The 27414-nt window shown below is 34.7% G+C and overlaps 1 protein-coding gene and 1 pseudogene across 4 annotated transcripts in view; both read left to right on the top strand.

Annotated features, from left to right (window-relative positions):
- Positions 1–27414, top strand: part of LOC129747697 (hemicentin-1-like) — a 633328-nt gene that overhangs the window by 598464 nt on the left and 7450 nt on the right. For 3 of the 4 annotated variants that reach the window (XM_055742016.1, XM_055742014.1, XM_055742015.1), the window contains exons 7-8: positions 2478–2861; positions 22221–22706. In XM_055742016.1, the coding sequence (XP_055597991.1) occupies positions 2478–2861; positions 22221–22706 (870 nt within the window). Of the gene's footprint in view, positions 1–2477; positions 2862–3261; positions 3292–22220; positions 22707–27414 lie in introns of those variants that run through there. The other variant, XM_055742017.1, reaches the window with a different exon arrangement.
- LOC129747698 (signal peptidase complex subunit 3-like) lies at positions 24805–26640 on the top strand (annotated as a pseudogene).

Below are 27414 nucleotides of genomic sequence, written 5' to 3'. Positions count from 1 at the left end.
CTTTTAATAATTCGTAAAACATTTTTTTGTCATATTTTGAGAACACAAAGATGCCAAAATGTGTCAAATTACGTCCACTACCCAATCTACTATTACAAAATTCTCTACTATGACTGTTTTTTTAACAGCTTTGACGATTGATTGATGGAAAAATATAGTTTTTTAATTTCTTTTTTATCTTAGACTTTGAATAAGATAAAAATTAATGATCAAAAATCTAATCTTAGTTACGTTACAATGAATCATAGTAACCGAGATTCTTTCATTCAGTAGAATAACTCAACCACGTAGGCCCACAACACATATTAGAGTAGGTACGTTACAATAATGTTCTCATAACAAATGTACTTGAGAAACAGGAGAAATATAGCGATTTCTAGCCTGAACTTATAAGGAAGTATTTGTCTGGGCTTCCACAAGGTTCTGAATGATTTTTAAGCGCCTGAAAAAAAGATAAAAGCCATAAAATCCCAATATGTAGTTCAAATTTTAAACTCTAAACCGGATGAGGGTTAAAACTTGATCATAACAGAACTATTCACAATTTTATATGAAATCATTTTTTGCTGGATAGGAATATGACAAAACCTTAATCCAAAAAACAAAATGTAGAAACCCTTAAACTAAGAAGGTAATGCTGACAAAACATTTGACAAAAATTAAATAAAAAAAAGAAATCAAAATATTCTAGGAATAAAAATCCAACTCTGTTCTCAGAATACAGGATGAAAGCAATTGGCTAATCTCATTTAAAAAAAATAAAAAAAAAGAATAAAAATTCAAAATCAGAATTAAGATTCAGAATCCAGCATCAGAATTCAAGTTCAGTATTCAGAATCAGAATTCAGAATGGATAGTTAATCTAGCATCCTTATAGGTGAATGTTATGTTCTTTAAGCAAAAACATTTAAAAATTTGAAAATTATAGACGGATAGAAGATAAAATGAAAATGAAATGTCGAAAATGAGTAAGAGAGAAATTATTAAAAGCATTTCGATCACAAACTACATTTTTGTCCAAAATGAAACAATAAACTTACAATAAAACTCACGGTCATTAATTATATTAATATTATGTATTCAGAATCAGAATTCAAAATAAGAATTCAGAATCAGAATTCCAGAAACATAAGGAATGTATTCGAAAAAAAATTCAACACTTTGTTTTGTGAATAATTTTTAAATGCATGGATGAAAATTGATGAAATTTTAAGTGAATCTACCTAATAATGTGTACGTGTGCAAAATTTGGAAAAAAATCTGTCAAGTGGTTTTTGAGATAGCTTCAATAGAGTCAATAGATCCCAATTCAAAAGTTATTGACAAAATCTTTTCGGTAGAATCGAGAGAAATCCAGAAAAGTCCCATTAAAAACCCAAAAACAGGTGGAAATCAACTATTCGATCAACGTTTACAAAGTAAATCATTTAAGAAGTCCTAGAGGATCCGAAAATGAGCTCAAATTTGAAAAAACGAGAAGATGATTGATTCCATGAAATTTAGGATTGTGAGAGGTTTTTTCAAGCTCAATTCGAAAGAAAACAATAGAGGAAGTGATATAAGAAATATTTTTTCTTACTGGTTCGTCCAGCTGACTTAAAACAGGTCTGACTTAATATCTACAAGGTAATAATGCGCCCTCCGAAAAAAATTTACAAAATGTGCAAAATATTTTGGCTGCTAGTGGGGAGATATTTTGACAATTTTCGTAATGGACAGTAAAAAGAACACTTTAGCGATCATCTGGCAGGTTTTAAATCATAAATTCTTCGTTGAAAAGTCTCCCCTGTATTTCCTAGAGATAAACGAGGAGAAAAAAATATAAATTTAATGTCTAACTCTTGAGAAAGCTAACGATCTGTGGAAACTTAACATCACTCAGTGTTTCAAAACGATTGACACGATGAATGGCTAAAAATACGAAAAAGACTGCCTCCAAATGCGACCGTTTTCTCTGTAAATCACTTCAGTATATTTTAAGTTAAATCTCTAATCGTGCCGTTACGCAAAAACTGTGAAGGAGAGATAAAAAGTCAAATATGTTGTTTTTGTGCCGAAGAAGGACAATCGGCAGAATTTGTTATAACTTTGACTAAATTCAAAATTTTGGGATATTTTGAAGGTCAAGCTTTTGAAAACAGAAAGGGTAATCAAAACTAGCTTTGATTTGAAAAAAAAATTGTGGTTAATAGTATACATTATAGATTGCGCACGTGTTTCCCAAATATTAAAGTAAAAAAAACCTCTATATTGAAAGCTATCATAAATACCACTTGAAAGAACTTAACAAAACATTGCACTTATAAACATTATATCACTAGGTAATTCCACTGAAAATTTCATTAATTTTCATCCATGCATTGAAAAGTTATACACAAAACAAAGTGTTGCATTTTTATCGAATACACTCCTTATTTGAATTCCAAAATAAAGTTACAGTAAGAAACAACCATCTAACCCGTTTCACCTCATTCCAGTTGGTCCTGCCTATATCCATGATTCCGAGTTCATGGCTACACCCACGTTGATAGCGATTGTCGTATCCTGTGTAGTGTTTGCCCTCTTCGTCGGACTTCTGCTTATGTTCTGTCGCTGCAAACGAAATCACAGCAAAAAGTCGTCCTCTTCAGCCAAAGACTACGAAATGGACTCCGTCCGGCCATCGATAGTGGCCCAGCAGAGTCAGGCGCCACCACCTTACTACCCAACGACGGGGCTGGACAACAAAGCTCTGGAACACTCGATGGATCTGGCTCTGGCCATGGAAGATCAGAAAAGCACGGTCTATGCGACTCAAAATGGCTACGGATATCACACGGGGACAAGTATCCAGCCGAATCACACCATGGTCGGTCAGGAATGTGAGTATAAGTCAACGGCTAGATAACTTGCTTGATACAAATGGTTCAACTGTTGAAAGTTCAATTCATGCCCTTTCGGTTCAATAGTTACATCATTGACGCTTGAACTCTTTCTTCTCAATATCGTTAGTCAAAAACCAAGTAGACTTTTCTATTTAGATTCAAGTTGATCCCAATTTCAATTGATCTTGTTATGTTAGTTTAACAACCTTCTTCAACTTCTTCTGTTCCGAATTGGTCCTTTCATCCTAGATACAAACAACAATCCGTTAATTAAATGCTCAAGAGTAAACATGTAATTTGTACCAATAGTAATGTTTGTGTGTGAAAGTAAACCAGAATGAATAATTTATATATTTCCTTCTACGCTTTGCCAAACATCATTTCCACTAAAATGCAGGACTAGCAAGCGCTCTAACAGTTCCAGCAGGTAAATAATCCATCCTAGGTCAAAGCTAGCCCTAGAACATCGTCCGTGTCTGCTCGTTGTTGAACATCCTCTCTCAGCACTAGATTCCCTGGCACTTTCGAAAGCAAGAAAAATAAAGCCCTCAATTCACCCACGCACACATACACACAATTTCCCAACCACACACAATTTCTAGCCGCACACCGCACGAGTAGGAAAAGCCCTTCCAGCACAGAAGCGAATACGAATAAGAGCGCATATTTTCACCTGCACCCCCACCGCCTCTATTTGCTCGCACTCACCTTCAGGCATATCTACCCCTCCCCGACTTCCTATCTCCGTCACTGTCTTTTTTGCCAGATGAATTTCCCACCGAAAACCAACAACAGTAACAGCGTCGGTGCAAAATTGTTATTCTCAAACACGAATGCTCCCAACGAGAATCGCATCCTGCTTGCTATGGTTGTTACCTGCAACCTGCAACTGGTTGGTTAGGTACCTACGCATGGTTAGCATGAAAAGCTTTCCATTTCGATGGTAAACTTCCGTAAGCATGCCATGGAATCTACTTCCGGTCCGAATCACCAAACCAAACTGCATTCGAATCGCAGCTACCTAACAACAACAACAATAACAGGTTCAAGCTATTCCAATACCCACACTTGGATTCAAGTTTAGTGAAATTTTGGTGGAATTTTATTTGGCTGCCCTTGAATGCTAGCGAAGAAGGGGTCAGAAAAGGTGCATACCCCCTTAGATGTTCTCGTTGGGGTTCCATGTGAAACCGCTTTAATTCCTGGGACTGCGTTTATTCCTGTGCGCCTTTTTCTTGATTGGTAACAGTATGGGTCATTCGCAGTGCACGGTTTTTTAGTCACTAAGATTATAAGTAATAACTAATGCTATAGCAATAAATATAAGCTTTCCAACTTGCTGGGATTTTCATTAAAAATGGGAAAAGCCCTACCCTTCCCGGTATGGCCCGGTTGCCCAGATGTTAGGGATATAAACTTATATTTATCCCGGATTTATGCACAATACTAGCAAGCGTCAAATAACAAAACTGTTTGGGCTTTTTTCTGTTGGGAATAAAGGTGAAATAGATAGCAATTATAAGATAAATTGAATTAATTAATATAAGAATGAGAAAAATGATATCAAAAGTTGAGATTAAAATGTGAGAATGGTAACACAATCCATACTCGGAGTGACATCTTCACAGACATGTTAGACAGCGGCAGGGTTGACAATGTGCCTGAATTTTTCATGATTTGCCTGTTTTTCAAGGCTCAGTCTCACAACTTTATAAGCCATTATATTTCCTTGATTTTTTTTCTTCAAAATAAGCCTGATTTTGCCTGATTTTTGTGAATGTGATGAAAAATGGGTAGTTAGGAACTGCATTAAAGACATAGGTGGAGGTCAAAATGTGAACTAATGACCGAAAAAAGGTCCTCGCTTCGACCGAAATTTGTGTTAAACGTCTCCTGATTTTCATTGTTCATGTCCCTGAATTAAAAAAAAATGTTAGTAATCCTGGACAGAGGAATTTAAATTAAAATAAGAGAAAGAAATGGGTACAGATTAAGGAGAAGAGCAGAACGCACACAGAACAGAAAAATTAATCAGTTTACAAACGTGTTTAGAGAGTTACGGGTTACGTATCTCTTGTGTGAAAAATGTTAAGTTCAAACAAAGCAAAAATAAGTAAAAATGATAGAGATTCCAATCGGTTTCGACAGTTTTATTGAAATAAACTTTCAAAGCAATAATGGCATCGAAAATTAGATTTTAACGTTGCTGACGTAATGAAATTATAAAAACATGTTTTTATCTTTCGACTATTCTTTTGAAGCCCGGTCTTAGAAAAGATTTTTTTTTAAATCCGTGCCCGGATTTTGTCAGGTTTTTAGCTACAAATACTACGGAACAAACTGAAATTTAAGTTTTTCAGCATAGTTTTGTAATTTTTGAAAATATTGTTGTTATTGTAATGTCCTCAATGATCAAATTTTCTTAGAACGATCGTTGTTTGTATCATAAAACTAAACTGTTGTGCATTTTTCAGCCGAAAATGATAATAAAATGGATGGTTCAATTACTTATTTTCGAAAAAATATTTTCAAGCAATCTTTTTCAATAGGTTTTGTTAGTAAAAGTCTAGTTGAACTCTTCAACCACAAATCAGACTCTACTCCAATTATGAACTTCCTTGGAGGTGAAATAATCGGTACAAGATTCTATGCCAGACCGGCATTAAAAAGCTTTCAATAACTGGCATTGTCCTCCCAGAGCAACCGCGTTGCATATGTCTGAAAGAAACCAAATAAAACAGATCCCATATTCTATATCACAAGACAAAGCAGGATGGAAACAATCAGCCAGCAAGGATATTGTCGAATCATGTACCGAGCGCTGTGTGTGTGTAAATCGGCATTAGAAAAAAATTGTTTCCAACCAGCGTTGCCAGGTCTATGGATTTCTCCGTAGATCTTTGGATTGACGGATCGATGCTCGAAATCTACGGATTTTTTACGGATACTGGAAGAAACTATAGGGCATCAAGTTCTGTGCGTGTGTATATAAACCGACGGGCAAAAGAAAACAGTTTATAGTTTCCCATTTCCAACCCAGTTCCACCTCTTATATGGGTTAAAAGAAACTTTAAATCATGAGTAAACTATAATTGGACCTATTTTTTGTCACCCATGCCAATTGTTAGAAATCTAGTTAATGTCAGTTCGGCATAGAATCTTATACCAATAATTCTACCTCCAAGGAAGTTCATTATTGTAATAGAGTCTTAACCCTTTCCTTCCCACGAGGTTTTTCACGTTTTAAAAATAGAAATATTGATTTACAGTAAAAGTTCTAGAACAGGGGTGGCCAGGATTTTCAACAGGCAGGCCAAATTTTAGTACCGAGACTTACTTGCGGGCCACACAACAATTTTTTCTTTAGTATTAAGTGCAAACAAATTTCAGTGGGTTACTTGAAGTATAAATTAAGCCAAACATATGTTTTACATGTTTAATAAAACGATTTTCGAGATTCAGTATAGATTTTTATCAGTTCTTCTTTATTTGGTAAAAATAAACATTTAAAGTATTTAATATACCTTTTACGAGCTAACTGACAAGATTATGCCTTCCAATTCTGATTCAATACATGGGTTATGAATTAAATTTATTTTCCTTGAAAATACTTCACAAACATAGCGTTTTAAGCAATTTTAAATTTTCTGGGCTTATTCATCCCATAAAGATCATTCTGCAGAATGGGATTTTCAAAAAAATACCATTCCTAAGCTTTTCGCATTTCAGATGAAATTTTCTAACGCTTTTTAATGATAATAATAAAAAATAATATGAAAAGAGCTCTTGCTTGTTATGTTCTTGTGTTGTTCTTTAAGAAACTTTCAACATTTAGACATACCTGATCTAAATGTTTAAAATTTTAATGATCGCTCTTTTAAAAAAAATTATTTTATCAAATTCAAATTCGATAAGTGGGAAAGCCGTTCATAAAATTTATAAAATATTTTTTTTTCAAATTATCATTGACATTTTACCTTTTTGATATAAATCAACAAGAACAAGCAAATTACTAAGAAAAATATATTTTTAAAAAAAGTCCCCTTAATAAGTCCCCGTAATATGTAAATACCAAACTAGTTTAAATCGAAATTTAGATGAATTTCACCTAACTGAATATTTTAATGGCAGAGTGGCTTTAAAAATATGATCACTTATTATTTAGGCTGATAATTTCATATTTTTCAAATTATTTGCTCTCCTAATTTTTGTTGAACAGATAAAAAAGCACTGATAAGAAAAAAAGCTCCACAATCTTAGGGGAACTTTATATTAATCATCTCGCTTGTCAAGTTGTCTTTGGTGGAGCTTTTGTGGTAAATTTGGAGAGAAAATGAATTTTCTAACAAAAACAAAGCACATTATTTAGCGATCAGCGATTAATATCCTACTCTGTCTATTAGTTTATATACCATTGCACGTATATTTAAAATACCTTGACCTTTTTCTGTTGAAGTTAAGTACAAATAAAGTGTGTGAGTTTTTATATTTTTTAAATCCATTTTAACATGCTGAATAATTTTTGTTGGTTAACAAAGTTTCGAAAATAGAATTCGAATGACAAATAAAAGAAGTTTTGTACCAATACAACTCTGATAATGCTGTGATTACAATATAATGTGATAATTTTGCAAACTAGATTTCAATTATTTTGAGCTTCTGTTTTCCTGTTTGATTTGTTTCAATCGAAGCTGACAAATAAAATTTCGGACAATAAATTCAAAAGATACTAAATTTATGTTTTCAAAAATCTTGTAAGTGACTTGAAATATTCAGAATTTTCAGCTCTAAATAAACATAAATATTTTTTTTCTACTTTCTTATTATCATTTTAATGTACTGAGTTATTCGAGTTCTTTCCTAAATTGCTAGCATATCTCCCTGACACCTTCCAAACTCTTCAAAAATAGAGTAGTTTCCGCTTGAAGACTCTCAACGCTCCCAGAATAGTGGAGGTCACTTTTAATACCATTTGTATGATGCAACTAAATAGCAAATATTAATTGCATAATACGTGATTGCAAAGTACAGACAATATGTAAAATGTTGTAAAAATTGAAGAATATAAAAATGTCTCTCTTTTGCTTGACATAATTGGTTTTTAAATTATGTAGAAAAAAAACATCCAATTCTTAAAATGCTTCGCGGGCCACAAAAAGATAGAGGCGGGCCACATGTGGCCCGCGGGTCATGGTTTGGCCACCCATGTTCTAGAACAAAAGATACAAAATTTAAGCCTACTTTAATGATCCATTTGATAAATTTGGGTTTTGAGGTGGATCATATGTGCTCCATTGGGAAGATAACAACACATAGGGTGCAAATGAGAAACAGGAAATAATTGCAAAAAACATGGAATTTCATCACTTCATTGATCACAAACTAAAACGATCCTATTTGATAAAAAAAACTTCTTTGGTATACGGATTCCTCGAAAGTCTATTTATTGAAATATTTGCATTTTCATTTTTGCCTTCAACAATGGCCACCATGACACGTTGTGTAAGGGAAACAAAACATGCCGTTTTTCGAGAAAATCGCGAGCTTTTACAAATATTTCGAGACATGCGGCCATTTAAGCAGATGAAATAACTATCCTAAAGCGATTTTTTTTTTTGACAAAATGATTTTCTTGTGTATTGATAAGAAGCTTCACAAGAAAAAAAAGTACGTTTTGTTCCCAGTGATCCCATTTACTTACTGAAAAATTTATATGTTTTAGTTAAAATCTAAGTAAACCATTATTTGATTCTGCTTGCATAAGCAACCTTCTGCACGTCAGTAATTTTTTTTTTTTTTTGTAGCGGCCCACCACACTCCCCCACACCAAAAGGCTCAATTGAGCCCCCTGGTAATGGACGCTACTGTTCTCAGCATGTCTGGCAGCAATGAATAATAAAAGTTAACGCGAGCAAATTTTAATCATGCTGAGAACACAAAATTGTTTAATGTCGTGCGAGGAAATGTATTATTTAACTAAATTGACAACAATATGAATCTCAATGGAAAATAATTTCCTTTGAAGAGATTCATTATACTATATTTACTATTACACTAATTATATTTACTAATTTTATCAAGTTATGTTCAATAATTTAATAAGATAAAAATACAAACTACAATTTTTTAAAGAATAATAATATTAGAAATTAACGCTACAAATATGCAAAAGGTAAGCAAAACAAAGACTGGTTGATGATCGACTGTTTTAATGGTTCAATTTTTCTTTCAAAAGCTGTATCACTTTGGTTTTGAACATGGAACGATTGGTTATGTTTTTAATATCAGTTGGTAAGGTGTTGTATTTAGTAGGTCCAATAAACGAAATTCTTTTTTGCCCTAATGATGTTGTGGATCGGCTTCGTTGCAAGAAATCTGACTGGCGAGTGTTATGAGTTCGCAACCCCGTAGTAAAATGGAGGTTTTGAATATTTTCAGTTGAGTGTAGATTATCATAGATATATATAACAGTTTGCAAATCACAGAGTTCAGATATTGGAAGAACGTTATGCGTTCTTAAAGAGTATAGCTGAAAGGTAGGGAATAACAAAGGGAGTTTTAAGATGTTTTTCAAGCATCTATTCTGGAGCGTTTGAAGTTTCTGTAAGTGAGACAAAGAAGCTCTTCCCCATATCATAACAAGGTAGTTCAAATGAGAGTGAATAAACGCAAAATAAAATTTAAAGAGAACATGTTGGGGAACAAAATTTCTCAGTTTCCAAAGAACACCGCAAAGAGGAGTAATTTTTTTTTCCAGGTGTTCAATTTGACGATTCCATGAAAGAGTTTCATCTAAGTAAATTCCTAAGTATTTGAAACAACTAACTCTCTCAATCGTATTACCATTCATAGCTGGGTCATTAGTACGAGGCAGTTTTTTATGTGAAGAACGAAACAACATGTATTTGGTTTTTGTATAATTAAGTGAAAGTAGGTTTGAATTGAAATATTTTGAAAGCAGTTTTAGGTCGTCTTCAATGTGCTGAATTATAATATCAGGTGAAGTTTCTGAATAAAAAATTGCTGTATCATCGGCAAATAAACGTGCTGTGCCTTTAAGTTGAAGGTTACATAAATCATTTACATATAAGAGGAAAAGTAATGGCCCGATATTACTCCCTTGTGGTACACCGATATCAATATTTCTTAATTCGCTTCTTGTATTTTCAATAGCCACAAACTGCTTGCGATCTTCTAGGTAGCTACGAAGGATATTATTTGCTGTTCCTCTTATCCCGTATTTATGCAATTTGGACAATAATATGTCATGATTTAGAGTGTCGAAAGCTTTTTTGAGATCCAAAAACAATGCCCCAACAACATTTTTTGACTCTATTTTACATATGATAGATTCCACTAATTCTGAGATGGCAATTTGAGTGCTCGAGCCTGATCTAAATCCATATTGCAGTTTATAGAGTATATTGTTCTGATTTAGAAAGTCTACAATCCTATTAACAAGAAGCTTCTCGAACACTTTACTAAAAACGCTTAAGGTCGAGATAGGACGATAGTTATTGACGTCAAGCAAATCGCCAGCCTTAAAAACAGGGATAACTTTCGCAATTTTTAGACAGTTCGGGAAAACTCCTGACTCTAATATTTGGTTAAAATATTGTGTGAGTATGTACGAGAATGTTTCATGGTTGTTTTTTAGGACATTAACAGGGAAGCCATCTGGTCCATGACCCTTTTTATTTTTAAGTGAAAAAATAACTAATCGAACCTCGTTTACATTAGCGGGTCGTAAGAAGATTGTATTTTCTACCTGTGCGATATGAGACAAATGATCATTTTCAGTGTCTATTGGAATCTCTTTAGCCAGGTTCTTTCCAATTGTGGAAAAATGTTTGTTAAATTTCTCACAAATCTGTGTACTATTGGTTATAACACCTCTTTCATCTGAAAGGTTGATTGAGGAAGTCGTTTTAGATTTACCTAAGAGCGTATTTATGTTTTTCCAGAGCTTAGAATGCGGAGAATTATTTAATAAGCGCTCGTAATAGAGTCTTTTACATTCTTGTTTTTTTGCACTCACTTTTTTATTTAAATGAATTAACATCTCTTTCAAATTGTTATCATTAGGATGCTTTTTTGATCGTTTTAAATAATTATCTTTTATTTTGATGAGTGTCCACAGGTCAAATGTCATCCACGGACAGCAATTACCTTTAAGTTTTACCCTTTTATTAAGTGTACGAGTAGAAACTTTCACAAAGCGATTGTAAGTTGATGTGATTTCTTGTAGGCCTTCATCAACACTTTCTGGTAGTTGAATACTGTTTAATAATTCACAAATAAGCTGTTTAGTTTAGCGTAGTCAACTATCTCTTTTCTTAGAATTGTTACATTTTTATCACCTAATAAATTGAAGGACGTGAGTATTTGTAGATGGTCACTAACATCAGAAAAGATTGTATCATTTTTCAATCGATCTAAGTCAATTTGCTTCGATATTACGTGATCTAGAATATTCCGAGTTGTTGGCCTAGTAGGAAATGTGTTTGAACAAGCGTATCCAAAAGATTCTAAGATAGATCTATATTTTGCTACGGTATTCAAATTAACCAGATTCACAGGAACGTTTAAATCACCTACAATAAAGCAGGAGTGATTATCAGCAACAGACGTTAGAAGAGATTCAATTTGATCACAAAACTTGTTAAACGAAAATGCAGGGGGTCTATATACGCCATGAACACAAATTACTTGACCACTTGTACAGATTTCGACACTTATTCGGTGAAAGCCATCAAAAGTTATATTTTCAGTAGTTTTAAAATTCAAATTTGTTTTTATATACATAGCTAGGCCTCCATATGGTTGATCACGGCAAGAGAAAATAGATGTATATCCCGGAATGTTGTAAATACAACAGTTATCTTTACCAAGCCAAGTTTCACAAATAACAATAACATCGATACAAACATTAAAATGATCAATAGTTTGTAATATGCAATCAAATTTATCTAAATTATTCATACTACGTACATTCCATTGCAAAATTCTAAAGGATCTTGAATCATTATTAAAACTACTTAAATTAAAATCTTCTACATTTTCGTGGTATCTATTAATTAAACTATCCATTGAATAAAATATATAAAAGTTTCAAACAGTTGTAGATTTAAGATCTTATTTTGATCGTGGATCAGCATTGTTCCTTTTTCGTTTGGGTGAAGGACTTTCATTTGGAATCGTAGATGTGTTATTTCCTTGCTGAGTGACATGCATGCTCATATAACGATTCATTTCGAGTTTAGTTTTAATTATATCAGGTTTTGAATTTTCTGTTTGTTTGACCAGAATGGCACCATTTCTTCCGGGCCAGATGTATTTGGCTCCAATTAAATCTTGATATTCGCGCAATTCAGTTAGAATTTCCATAGATAAGGGCGTCAATTCATCCCTTATTGTGACGTTAAGCGCTTTACCATCAACTACTAATAAAGGATCTATTGAAGAAGAGGCAAGTTTCCCAAAATTTTTTTTTTTACTAAAAATTTCTTCTTTTATGACTGTATCTTTTAATAAAACTTTGATCGGTGGACACTTTTCATTGGGTTTGTTCGAGGATATTAACCTAACAGCGTTTAAAATGGACTCAGTTTTAAGCTCGTAGCCAAAAGTGCCACATGTTTTGCGTACAAGTTCTTGTGTATTTTCTCCATTTTTGTATGGCATTCCGAAGATCATGAGGTTTTTAGAAACAGCTTCCCGGTTAAATCGGTCGAGGTTTGATTCTAATTTAAGGACCTGATTAGAAAGATTTGAATGCTTAGATTTGAGGTCAGTTACTTCTTTTTCAAGAGCATCGTTTCGGAGTTTTATGTCTTTGAAATCAGTCTGAATTTCATCGAATTTCGTGGACAAAAATTCCTGCGAAGCCTCTATCGCAGTAGTAACTGATCTCATATCTGTTTTGATTGAGGTCAATTCATGTGAAACCACATTATAAACGGTCGTTTCAATTTTAGTATGAATATTTTCGATAATAGTTTCATGATCTTTCCGTAAACTTATTATTTTGGCGTAAATACATGCACAGTTGGCATCGCAAAAGTATTGCTGCGCTTTCATTTTGCGAGCTGCACTGCCAATCAAATTTTTGCACCGAAGATGAACGCTCTTGAAACAATATGCACAAGTAAGTATTTTATCAAGATTATTTTCAGTATTATTACACTCTATACAGATAACTTCGTCATCACATTCCATGTTCGCCATCGCCATAATACAACGATTAAAAGCTAAAAGGAACTAACTCGTTTGATGAAACGCACAACTAAAGCTAGAAATTATTAAAATTAAGAAATAAGAGACTTATAAATTTATTTTTAATAAATGCACAACTAAAACTAGGATTATTTAAGAAAACAACACAATAAATATTAAAAAGGAAAGACTGTTATGAAAAGAGGAACAAAAATTTAATTAAAAAAACCCTAAGCTATCTTAAATTATATGTATGTACGGAGATGAGAACTATTTAATTAAAAGCGTTATTTAAAAGGGTTCAATGTCAAAATCGCAACTCAAATTAAATTTTAAGGACAAAGACAAACCTAAATAATGTGTGTGTACGAAATTAAAGATAATGTAATTTAAAGCGCTTGAAATAAAAAAAAAAATTGATTACATAATATTAAACGCACAAAAAAAAAAAAAAAAAAAAATCTAATAAAAATCTAATTTTAAAACAAAAGAAAAATCATTGCTTTCCAAAAAGAACAATTTTCAAGTTTATGTTGCACTGTGTACGACTATCAAGAATACAAGTGACGAGTCACCATTAAAACCAGCACACGCTAGTTCCAACAATGTGTGCTACTGACGGAAGCAACAATACTTTCGTACCTACTCATGTGCGCTGGCTGCGTTTGCCTAATCTTCACCGCTAGCGATCGAGATTGACTAACAAGCTAGCAAGTGTAAGAAACACAACCCTTTGAAGTGCGCTAATAACAGAGACACACACTTTCGCACTACTTGCAAGTGCCCCGAGGTTGGCCAAATACTACACCGCTCAGCGACGAGATTTACTAACAGCTGAGCAAATGATAGAACCACAAGAAGTTGAACAGCGGCAGTTTTTTTTACTCAGATAGACCGACAAACGGTGGACGCATGCAGATACGGTTGAGATATATGCTTGGTCAACGATTTGTTGCTGTGCAATATACTCTTGAGAATGTTAGTTGTGAAAAGTAATAAGAAAGAAAGTTCACTTTACTCACCAACCTAGAGGAGTGACTTTCAATACACAGCTCACTACACGAATGCTTGGGGTATGTTTTTTTTTTACGTGTTACGGCACAAAGGAAAACTCAATTTTAACACATTTAGGACAATTTAAAGTAGAAAATCATAGTACGGTTTTGCACACTGAACACTAAATAACGCCACTTAAACTCATCACAGATTAAAAAATACGTATTTCTAGTAAATATTTCAATAAAACTGCGGGACAATAAAACAAGACGGTCGATCAAAAACCAGCGCTGCCAGAAACAAGGAAACTATAAAAACTTATCAAGTTATTGAACTACAAATGAAGACTTGATTTTAATTCGAAAAAAATCCGACTTTTTTACAGCTTTTTATCTGCCAAGCAAAACCCAGCAAACCGATTTTCTTCAAATTTCGTGCAATGTTTCTTCACTCATATCTACACATTCGGTGAAAAAATGGTGTTGATCCAAAGCGCCCAGTTCAAATGCGAGCTGTGCAAAGTTGTGGATCACCTGTGCTACCATGGGAAGGAAAGGGTTAAAGGGGGGTATAGCTGTTGCTTTTGACAACTGCTTGACGAACAGTTGTTCTAGTTAGTATTGAGTTGCAGTTAGTATCGGTTTTTAGATTAATAAATTTCGAAACATTCTGAGCAAAAAAGTAAGTATAAATAATCATTGGATTTATTTTTATGTTGACTTCATTTTACCCCGTCTAAAGCCGGGGTTGGGCACTAGAGTAGGGATATTCTTTTAAGAGTACATTTATTCTTTTTCGATCGAGAAATGGGCGTATTCTTCATTTTAAAAATTTTTACCAAATGTGGTCTTTTTTTGTTGATAGACATTTTAACAGAAAAACCAACGTATTTCTTCCATTTTATGAAGTTGTATCACTTCTTGTGCAAAAACTACGAAAGGAATTCAGCTTAGGGGAGATGAGGGCATAACGAGCACCCAAGGCATAATGAGAACTACGCTTTTCTACGAAAGTGCGTATTTTCTTAAATAAATTTTCATGAGGATTTGTTTCGTACTTCCTATAGTATTAATTTTTCACAAAAAAAGGAATCTCCTTATCATCTTTACAGAGATATTTAAAAAAAAACTAGCTTGGTTCTCAAGTTACGAAAATATTATAACTTTTGAGCACCACGAAATAAGCTCTTATGATCTTAAAATAACCTTGATCTATAATGTACGCACTGCAACATGATGTACACATTGTTTCTCAATTTTTACCATCATAAAATTTTTGATTTTTCATTTTTATCAATTTTAAAACACGTTTTTACTTAAATTTGTTGACTAGGGGCATATAGAGCACCATATTATCGAGGCATAATGAGCATTTTCTGCCGTAGAATCTAGCAGCGAATTAAAATTGATTTATAGCGCCACACCTTGACTAGTATTCATCCGACGATTTAGCCTATTGGTAAGGTGTCGGAGAAGTAATCAAAAGACTAGAGTTAGATTTCTGTTCGAGGTGATTTTTTTCCATTTACAATTCATGATCGATTTTTTTATTGTTACATTATACGGCTAGTAGCATCATCCTCCGAACAACGCACTTAATGTATGAGCGTGCGTGAATTGTGTGTATTCTACAAACAGACCTAGATTATTTTGTTATTGCTTTGTTTGATGAATCTACGACTCACCTGACTTCATCGAATTGAATTCGCTGCTAGATTCCCCGGCAAAAACGCACATCTTGCTCTGATTAATGGTGCTCATACTGCCTCCGGGGGGGTTCTCATTATGCCTCCACAGTGGTTGGTTTTCAGCTTTTGGCAAAAAATTTTAAAATGCATTTTTTAACGTTTTCATCTAGTTTTTCACGTTTCAGCCCGTTAGGGAATAGGCTTTTCAAGTGTCTCAACACGAAACAATAATGTAACCTCCATATTATAGCTATTTTCTATGGTTAAATAACCGTTTTCCTTAAGGTGGCCATTATGCCCCCATCTCCCCTACAACAAATACTTTAACATCTTGTTTTAATAACATGCCTTTTAGTCGTTGTAAACTGTGAACGCGATAAACGCCTTTGAGCATGCAAACCCTAATCAATATGCGCAAAATTTAGGCATAATACAAGAATATTTTAAAAGAAAATTGTCACATAATATCCATGACATTGGTAGTTTTTGATTGAATTGAAATATCTCGGTGCCACCTCAGATAACACGAAATTTCTACAGTAGTAGTACCCCACAAATCCTCAAATTCCATGTAAGAATGTGTTTTATCATCACGATATATGGTTAAGCTATTAAATCGACGTTTTTCGCAAGTTTAAAGTCTAAACTTGTAAGAAACTTCGATTAAATAGAAAAATAAAATCCATGTAAGAACCGAGCTATGCGCCTGGATGATATGCAATACTAGAGCAAAAAGATAGGGTTTGTCAATGTATTTCTTTCAATTCGAGGTTTCACTTATCTCCCCCAACTACCTCGGGTAAGCGAGGTTCTACCGTACATTCTTTTGCATACCATTCGGTGACTGACTGACTTTTTAGATTAATGATCTCAATTTTTTTTTTAGTTTTGCGGTATATGGTAACCCTACACTAGAGGTCTGAAAGATACTTTTTTTAGCTCCTAAGAACAAATTCGGAAACTTTTAGCACATTTTGAATATTTTGTCATACAAACACATTTTTGCCTTCAAGTTTTTTTACAACACGTGCTGTATTTTCGCATGCTGTGATGCAAAAATAGCAATATTCCTATCACATACGGCTAAAATAGAAACAGTGCTGTATAAAAAATACAACGCCCAAAGATCTTGAAAATAATTTTGCATGGTAAAATTTTCAAAATATGCTACACGTGTCCAAATTTCTCTAAAAAAAAAGGTAAAATCCATCAAACTTACAATACGAAATGATACGACAGATTAAATTTCAGGTGACCGTCGCAAGGACTTCCAAACTCTACATTTCGCCCAGAATGCTAGAGTCAAAAAAATTGCTGTTTTAAGTCAGTAGTGTCAAATTGAAACTTTAGACTAGGTTTACTGTATTTTTCTGGAATTTGGAATTTCTATGGGATTGTCATCCTTTCTGTTGATTAATCCCTGAACCCCCAGGCTCTGAGCAGTATCGAAGTTTGCACCACTTTTCACAACCATGTTTGTAGATCAAAACTGCTCTCAGAATTCAGTTTACATTGGCTTAAATTTATACTAATTTAAAAATCAACAACATTGCGAATTCAAGACTTGAATCTGGATGCAGAATCAGGATCAAAATCTGCAACAGGATTAAGTTCAGGGTCAGAATCAGGGTAAAAATGAAAATCAAAATCAGGATAAAAACCAGGTACAGATCAAGATCAAACTCTGTAAAAAAACACGATCATTATTAAAATGTTGGTCAGGATCAGGATAAGGATTTTAATCTAAGTCGGGATCTGGTTGGTTATCGGAATCAAGATCCAAATCGGGATCCACATAAGGATTCATATCTGGATCAGAATTCGGAGAAAGATTGAGATCATAGACAAAATTCAGGTTGTAATAGCGATATTTAAGACTTTAACCTTCCGGTCGTGTTTTAAATACAACTTCAGTAACTTTTGGTCTCTTTCATCATTGTGATAAAAATAATTCTCCCACTTAACAAATTTAAATCTAAAGTTATACAAACATTCTAGTAAAAGCTGCGTGATTAAAGGGCTCTGCCTCATGACAACAGAAATTATATTATCTATATATTGTGTGAAAGCCATTCAGCGAATAATTTAGGAGAATTGAGGTTAAAAATTTACCTGCTTATATAAAAAAAAATCGATTTGTTTCATTCAAACATAAATTTATCAGGTTGTGTAATAAACCACAAAGATAGTAGAAGAAAAAAATTATCGGTAACTGTTAGTTCAGATTTGAGAAAATTTATTATTGTATTCCATTCTGAATGCTGAATTATAAATCAGTTATTGGAACCGAAACTCTCAAATTGCTATTTACCTGCGTTGTCAGCCAGAAACCAACCTAAAAAATACTTACAACTGCTGTTGATAACCTTTTGCTGCTAACCCAATTTATACCAACTGCTACCGAGGGACCACCGAGTTTTCCTGTTGCTTGCTGTCCGTTTAAGAGTCTTATTCACAAGGGCATAATTTGCCATTCATTTATCACAAGTGCTTTCACCTGTGCATTAGATGCCCTGTTGTATCGTCCTTCGCATATCTTACAGTCTGCCGTTTTTTTCATCAAGTGTGTGCCCAATTTCGGAACAATTAAAGGCATTTTCACCACCGCTGGGAAATGCTAAATATAAACAATCAACTAGTGTTCTAAATTTTATCCACTGAGTAGGATTTCGAGCCACACGTAATTTCACACCAAATAGAAAGAGTGTGCAAAGCAGCACAAGCAAGCATGATTGAATCTTCAAAATACTGCAAATTCAAAATGCAAAATGTACACTCAGAAAAATACTATTATGTATGCCATAAGATTCTCTTATGAAGTGGCGCCATAAGAAACATTAATGAAATTCATAAGATTGTCTTATGACGCGAATGAATTCTGAAGATGAACGCCTACTGCAATGAGAGGTTGTTGCTTTTCATACGAGATTCTTATGGAAACAATAAATAACTTTCTAATAAGAATAATTCTAGATATTTCATGCTGAAAACATTCACTTTATTGTTTGCCAAATTTGTTTAAAATTTAATCATTCATGGTCACCATCAGCAGCGCATCAAGAGACGGCTAGATCAAAGTTTTTTTTGCCGCATCTTGATCTTCGACCTTGCGTTTTTGCCGACCAGCTTGCTGAAAAGTAAATAGATAATGTATTTTAGTTTACTAATGCATATATAAAACGTTCACACCAAAAACACCAAATCGAACTTACCATTCCGGAGATAACAATTACATTTAACATTGAAGCAAAACTATAATATATATATGAACTGGCGATTGCTTCGTACTGTTAGATGATGAAAAAAAACTGATGCAATGAATGAATGTGTTCATTATTTTTTCACAATGCCGTTTCTTCTTAATTTCATAAGACTCTTATGAAACATTATTTTACACTCTAAAAAGTGGTTCATAAGATGCATCTTATGAAAATTATAATAAGAATTTGCCTGAGTGTATAGAAATTCATCTCATTTTTTTGTATTTTTTTTTTTTTTAACCAAAATGTCATGTCATAAAAATACTCCTACAATTCATGGATTTGTGGATTGATTTGAATTTAAATGTTTGTCTTATTGGGTAACCATACCAGACTTTTTTGAAACATGTATATTGTGGACGCTGTTCCTTTGAGATTTGTAGAATGTATTATGTAAGCCATTGACAGAATTATTTAAAAATATTTGCCGCCATCTAGTAAGGTATGTTTTTCATATCATTCAAATGTGTAACAACAAAGTATTGAAAAAACATTTACGAAACACAAGGAAAATTGTAAAAAAAAAAGTTCTTTGTTGGACGGAAAAAATAAATTCAGAAACCGTATAGAATTTATTATCCTTAGAGATAATTAAAGTAGCTAAACCATTTACCGCACGCACGTGCACAATCAACAGGAAATCTGCACTCGCTCAACCACAGAGTAGGTACAGTACCGTTCATAATTGTATAGAAATTGGAAGCAAGCGCACTGTCACTTCGACTTTGAACTTCCATAACTTTTTACTCTGATGATATTTTTAGATCAAATTTTTTGCGTTAGATAGATCAACTATCACACTATTATATCACAAAATTTGAGCTTTCTCGAGTTTGTGTGGCCTGAGAAACAGTAATTTTACGAAAATCGGACTTTTTGGACTTTTCTCAATCAAACTGCAATATCTCTGGAACTACGCAACATTTTTTATTGAAATTTTGCACAGTGATTGTTGAAATATGAAGCTAGCATGTCTGAAGTTTTCGAAAAGTTCGATCGATGAGATCAAAAGTTACGTGAGGTGCAATATTTCAGGCATGAACCTTGAAATGCGATTTCTATAGAATTTTGGACGATTTATGAGAACAATATCATTTCTTCCATCAATCAGACAAAAAATGTCTGGCAAAAGCAATGAAGAAAAGAAAAAATGGAATAAATGGTCCATTTGTGTTTTGAAATCAGAATCTCGCGATATTGTTGTGATTTTTCGGTTGAAATAGATTAACTGGTTGCTAAACAGAGGATATGATTTTCCTATGAAAACATTCGTCCAAAATTCTATAGAAATCGCAATTCAAGGTTCATGCCTGAAATATTGCACCTCGCGTAACTTTTGATCTCATCGATAGAACTTTTCGAAAACTTCAGACATGCTAGCTTCATATTTCAACAATCACTGTGCAAAATTTCAATGAAAAATGTTGCGTAGTTTCAGAGATATTGCAGTTTGAATGAGAAAAGTCCAAAAAGTCCGACTTTCGTAAAATTACTGTTTCTCAGGCCACACAAACTCGAGAAAGCTCAAATTTTGTGATATAATAGTGTGATAGTTGATCTATCTAACGCAAAAAATTTGATCTAAAAATATCATCAGAGTAAAAAGTTATGGAAGTTCAAAGTCGAAGTGACAGTGCGCTTGCTTCCAATTTCTATACAATTATGAACGGTACTGTACGTATCCATTGGGAAAAGGCAGAAAGGGGAAAAAAAGTTCAGAGGAAGAAAAATTTATCGAAAGGAAGCGAAAGTGCCAACTAACCACTAATCAACCCGGAAGGTATGGCTCGTAAACTTCCGGGTGGCACACGGTGGTTGAGAAGGATTAATACGAGCACTGAATGAAAGCATGGCTAAACATGTAAAAAATATGCACTTCATAAATTACCAACCCCCATTGGCTCTCGGGCTGCTGCTGCTGCTGCTCCGGGTCCGGAGTAGAATAGAAAACAATAACAGGAACATTTGCTCTTGGAACTATGCGATGGTTTGAGGGAGGAAAAATGAGCTTCCATAATTCTACCAACACCACTTTCACCGGAACAATTATTCAGCCTGGTCCCACTCTCCCTGACCGAGGACTGAGAAGAGTGAGTTGTGCTTTCTCTACGAATTTATAGGATATATTAGCTTATTTCTTAAAGCAAACAAAAACAAGTATGTAAACCATGATGATCCTAGCTTACTGTTCATTTGGATCTGGAAAACGTAAGAGTATTAAAATGAATCTTTTAGACTTCACTTAAGCTTAAGAGGAATTATTAATACAAACTCTTAGGGATTATCCTTTATGCGGACTAATACGATGAATGATTTTAAGTACTATAGTACTTAAAAGCTAAATGTAGCAGCTTTTTCATACTATCAATGAACTTAAAGATAACCAGCCGTACGGCACTCTTCTCGAATCTATGATGTGGGAGAAAAAAATATTAAATTTGCACTTTGTCAACCTTGACAATTCTCACTTTGGACGTTAAAGTTCATCAGTGGTTAAAGGTTCATGAGGTTTTAAACCAACAAGACCAGCTGGATTTTCATCTTTCGACCATTTCCAATCGATTCCACCATGTTACAAAATCTAGTTTAGTCGCTTTGTTGATTTATTGACAAAATATATTTCTTTCACGTTCATTTTCACGGGAAGTGTACTGTCAACATACTAGCACCGTTAGTTTTTGATTCATACATACATAAATAATCGCACAAAACGTTTATCAAGTCTCATCCCGAATGCAAAAGTCCACTCTAGGAAATTCACGTTCAGAAAGCAACGAACTAAGAAATATCAAAAGATGGTCATCTTTTTTCTTGAACAACTAAAATCTTTATTCCTAATTAATTGTACCAGGTTTCCTACGCTTTTATTTGCTTTTAAATCTTGCTTTTAAAAGTTATTCACCGTTTTGAAGTTGAAATGCATGCATACTGTAAAATGTTGATTTTAGCTTTTAGTTGAAATGCTCTGTAACACTTTATCTTGAATATATGACAAAATGAAACAAATAAACCATCAAGGTTCTAATGATTCCGTTCCATTTGATAAAATTTTGTTATAATTAAAACCAGGAAGTGGAGGAATAATTGGAACCTTAATTCCCATGGCCAACGGTGGGCCGGATGAAACCCAAAACGATACTAATCCCGAATGATTTTTCTCTCCCTCTCTGTCTCTCCATCCACTTCAATTCCCTCCAGGGGTCACGATGGGATACGCGGAAAACAGCTACAGCAACTCAAACAACGGCGGAAGCGTCAACTCGCAGGATTCGATCTGGCAGCTGAAAATGTCGGCAGCCCAGGCAGCAGCAGCAGCGGCCGCCTCCAGCAACGGAACCCTCCTTTCGACGACCCAGCTGTACGCCGAACGGTCCCCAGTGACGGCAACGGCCACTTCCAGCTACGGTTACGATCCCCTGTCCCCCCACCAAGGCACGGCCGTGTACGGAACGGCTGAAGATTACGGCGGATATCCGCATCTGACGACGTCCACACCGAGCCAACAACATCATCAGCAGCACCAGCAACAGCAGCAGCATCATCACATGGGCCTGGGACTGGCCACGGTCGATGAGGACGAGTACCAGCACGCCCTGCGGCAAAGTCAAAATCCCTCCCGGACGGATTACTGTGGCGATTCGTACGCCTCTGTACATAAGCCCAAAAAACGATTAGATCATATAGGTGAGTGCCGTTTTTCGTTGGTTAAATTAAGCGTGTTGTTTATGCTATTGGTTGTTCTCTAATGGACTCAAATTACGTAGGTTATTTGAAGTTTGCTAGTTTTGTGCAATATGAAACATATTTCATATTTGATCTGAAATGGTTGTCAGTCAGTAGTTAAGGTATTAGTCTGTGGTTAAGGTCTAGGTAGGTAGGGAAGTTCGGGGTATTTTTGAAATGTTATCGATAGCTTCTATAAAATAAAAGATAAAATACATTTAGTAATTTTAAAACCATACAGATGAAGAAACTAAAAATATTATTGTGTACGATCAATGAGTTCAATCGGGGTTCTAGAACTCTTTTTTTAAGTTTTGCGAACAAAATACACGAGCAAATTTCCGAGTTATTTTTTTGACATTTTATTTTGAAAGTTTCATTCTGCCGAGACTCAACTCTTAGCATTCAAACTAATGGTTCTCTGGAACGATTTACAAAAAATTCAGCAACATGTCTCTGAAGAATTTTTCAGAGCGAGTTTTCAGAGAACTCTAGACTTTTTTTCGGTGCGATATGTTCCTAACTCGGACACGCCGAGAGAGCATGTTTGCTGCTTGTATTGTACACGAAGCTTCCTCATGTTTCTCCCTGTGCTTAGAGCACCTGTATCCGTCCGTGGTTCAAACAGCCGGTTTAGACCCAAATTTCGACCAAAGCAACCGCACTGGTGGTCCATTATACTAGTTTCAACTCAACTTTTTTTAGAACTAATGTAAGGATTGGTCCAGAACTGAGCAGATCCAATTTTCTAAACAATTTGACAGTTAATTAAGACGGAAAAAAGTGTCGCGAGTTATCTAGTACAAGCTACTAGCACAGACACACACATGCCGTTTTCGTTAATCTCCACTCGCGTGGGGCAAAACTTTATCTGAATAAACAAACAGAATCGTTACCCGGGACGATGCAAATATATGGTTGCTATACTCACCCTTATTCTTACCCCCAACACTGACAACTTTTACGGGGTGCAACCGCCTGCTTGAGGTTCAAATCTCGGGCAAAACTAGTGGACTTCTGAATTAATAACCGAACATAATAACAGCAGTTAGGGCAAAACTCGTGGGTAACTAGGTTGCCACTGCCAATAAACGAAAACACTAACAGTCACACTTCACACTCTGGCCGGATAGCCGAACGTTTGAAATAAGTTTTGATAGGGAGGCTACGAATGGTCAATGCTACGTCATTCCTGAAAAAACTGTGTGGAAATGTTAGATTTCCAAGAACTAGAAACCGTTAGATTATACTTTCCGAAATGACCAATATCTTACGAATACCGCCGAGTTTTCCGCCCATGTATTTTAAGTTTTGAGCAGATACCAGAAATGCAGCTGCCACCATCTGATTCGAACTTGCTTTTCCGTCACCTTCTTTACACTTTCAAAAAGGCATTTTGTTTTGAAGAATATTTTGGTCGTTAAGGAATAGTAAACAAATATAACACAATAAACAGGGCTACCATGATGAGAATTGTGATTTCCAAAAAAGTGAAGCAGCGCTATCTGGTGGTGACATTTAGTGGTAAGAATAAGTTTTAGCAATTGCTTCGGTGGCTACTTAGCTTAGCTCGAAATCAAGCAAAGGAATTGCCTAGTTTGGTATGAATAAACATTTGCTTAGCGGATGTGTACTAAGACTTTAGAACACAGCTTTTGCTTTGAAAAATAGAGCTATCCAACAAGCAGAATCTGTAGTTTTCTTAAGTAAATTAAAATAAAACGATCAGAAAAATTAAAATTACGGCCAAAACAGCCACGATCTCAGTGGTGCGGATAAGAACAATCGAAAAGTATTTTAGTTAATGCGTGACAAACTGACAAGCTCTAATAAGAGGAGGTTGAACTGTTCGTTTGTTGATAGGACAATTCCAATTGGTCTAGCGAGCAAGAAACAGTTGGTTCACCTGAAAAAAAAATGTTTTACCAATTAAAATTAGCTACTTTAAAATCAATAAAAAATGTTTGTTTTCTTTAATCTTAAAAAAAAATCGTTAAAAATTAAATTAAATTTCTATAAAAAAGGAAAAAAAAAAAGTTAAAAATTATTAAAATGTTATTCCAAGTTCAGGCCAGTTGGGAATTTTTCCTCTATTCCCGGGAGTCTGGAATGTTTGCTATTCGATTTGTTCAATTTCATGCAAGACTAATCATTCCATACAACGACTAGAATATGAAAAAAAAATGGGTTTTCGCTTCTATTTTCGTTTTTCCATGTTGAAAATGCCTATTTTAATTGTTTTGAAGTGCAATACTACCAATTTGATAAATTTATGACGTTATAAACGAATTTTTTATTAGAAAAGTATGCTACCGAGCATGCTTAGAAAATAAAGCAATTACTCGGAGATTTGTCGAGCAATTGCTTCAGATTTGGGCTTTATTCATACCAAACTAGCTTGTTCTAAAAATAAATGATCCTGTCACAGAAAACAGCTGTCAAAACAAACTTTATTCATAGCAACCGAAGCAATTGCTTCAAGTGACTACTCGACTGCTCGATTCGGTTTAGCAAAAGCAATTGCTAGGTTTTTTTCATATCACCAGGTACTATCGGCTTCTGAGAAATTTTGGGGACAAAACACTAGCGCCTAAATAATATTGACGAATAAGTCTTTAACCATTAATTCGAAAATTTTAACAGCAAGCTTTGGAGTTTTTGTTTACACAAAAATCGATGAAAGCTCTGTGTCGTGATTCGTTTCTTCGTGTGGGAGTGATTCGAGTTTCGATTGAATCTGGCAGCAACGTTCTGGACTTCAGCGCGACGTTCCTGACGTTCGATCTCAATGCCGATCTGAATAGATTGTTCAACTGGAATGTGAAGCAGCTATTCCTGTGTCTGACGATCGAATACCAGACGGAACTGAACGAGCTCAATCAGGTGGACCTGTGGACAAAATCATCCTGCGAAGCGAAAACGCTCTGCTGGACTTCAAGAACATGATCAACAAGTACTACTTCTGGGACGATGGCAATGGTTTGAAGTGAGTTTTGGACATTTTTTTTTTAAAGATTTTTAGATTTCGATCTGAAAATTTGATTTTGTTTTTCAGGGGGCACCAGAACGTGGCGACGACCCTTTCCTAGAACATCGTTCCAAATGCAGGACTGCTTCCAAATGTTCGCCTGTCTAAAGATCTTAAAATAAAAAATTACAAAGCACCTACAAGAGCTTATCGGTGATTATCAAAAAGCTATAAGTAAGTTTCGAACTTTAAAGAGATTTTTGGTTTTCGATCTGATAATTTGATTTTGTTTTTCAAAGGCCACCAGAATGTGACGTTGACCCTTGCCTTGAACATCGTTTCAAATGCAGGACTGCTTCCGAATTTATTTGTTCACGGACATCAGAGGATCAAGTTTCCGGAAACCTACATGCCGTCGACGGTCTAAAGAATTAAAAAATTGACACAAAAACACCTACAAGAGCTTATCTAAGATTATAAAAGAGCTCAAAAAAACGAATCGATAATAAAACAAGCCACCAAAGGATTCGTTTTCAGCGAACTGTAGCTGACGATGCAGCATTTCCATTCATCCCATTCTAATTATTTTGTTTTTTGTTTGCAAATTGGAGCAAACATCAATCCAAAAACCAAACTTCAGGAACATCTGGTCGAAATGACCCCTAGAACCGTGTGCACTTCTTCCTTTGTTCTTCAGATATGTATGTTTGGATAAAAGTAAAAAAAAATCGAAATAAAATAAAATTTGAAATCACAGGACCGTTCAGCTTGAATTTTCACTATAGTTAGATAATTGTAGTCACACAAATTCTGCCGATTATGTCATGATCAATGACTGCTTTAAAAACATGATGATAATTTAAAATTGTTTTGTTTTGCTTTGATTGCCGCTAGTCTGGCCGTATGCCTTTTTGAGAGAAGAAGCCTTTGAGAGAATCTAAATTACCTTTAAATATATTGAATCTTGGCCTAAACAAAAGAGATTAAATTTAAAACAAACTTCATAAATTTCGCAGTTGCAAAACCAACATGGTCACCTCCTATATGCACACCATGGTTGTTTCGTCGGTCAAATGCAAAACTTATGTGTTTGCAAGCTTGAATGCAAGTTGGAAGCTTGAAGACTGTTTCGTTAGTGGCAGCACCGTAAACAAAGAGATGATGTCCCAGACTACTTGTTCGAAAAACTATGCAGCCGGGTATCTTGATAGAATATAAAATCTTTGATATCACCTAATTGTCTACACACAAAACTTTCGGGGCTCCACTTAGCAAAATTTCGCTGTTACTTTCCGTTAGCAAAAATATTTTTTTACTGTTCAGTTAGCAAAAAGCTACATTTACTTCATTTTAGTAATAAAAAAGGTCATTTTACTTTATTTTAGTAAAACGAAGGTTTTTCAGCCGCTTTGTTCACAGACAGCAGCCGCCGCGCCAGTTGGGAGAAAAACAAAAAGCTGTCGCGATTAAGTGCGGTTCCGGATGTTCGTTGGTGGTGGTTCTTGTGGTGGCCAACTCCACGACGAAATTGTAGCTGAATCAACACCGAATGCTTACAGGTAAGGTCCGATCTTAATGTGTTCAGATTCTTCAATTTTTAATTACTAATTTGTGTGTTTGTTTTTTTTTTTCTACCAGGTTAAAACTGCAACATGAAACCCGCAACAGTCCGGCAATGAAGAAGAACCACAACTGGAATTT

Source organism: Uranotaenia lowii, chromosome 2, assembly GCF_029784155.1.
Source record: "Uranotaenia lowii strain MFRU-FL chromosome 2, ASM2978415v1, whole genome shotgun sequence".
Classification (NCBI taxonomy): domain Eukaryota; kingdom Metazoa; phylum Arthropoda; class Insecta; order Diptera; family Culicidae; genus Uranotaenia; species Uranotaenia lowii.
This window is presented reverse-complemented; position numbering and strand designations above follow the sequence as displayed.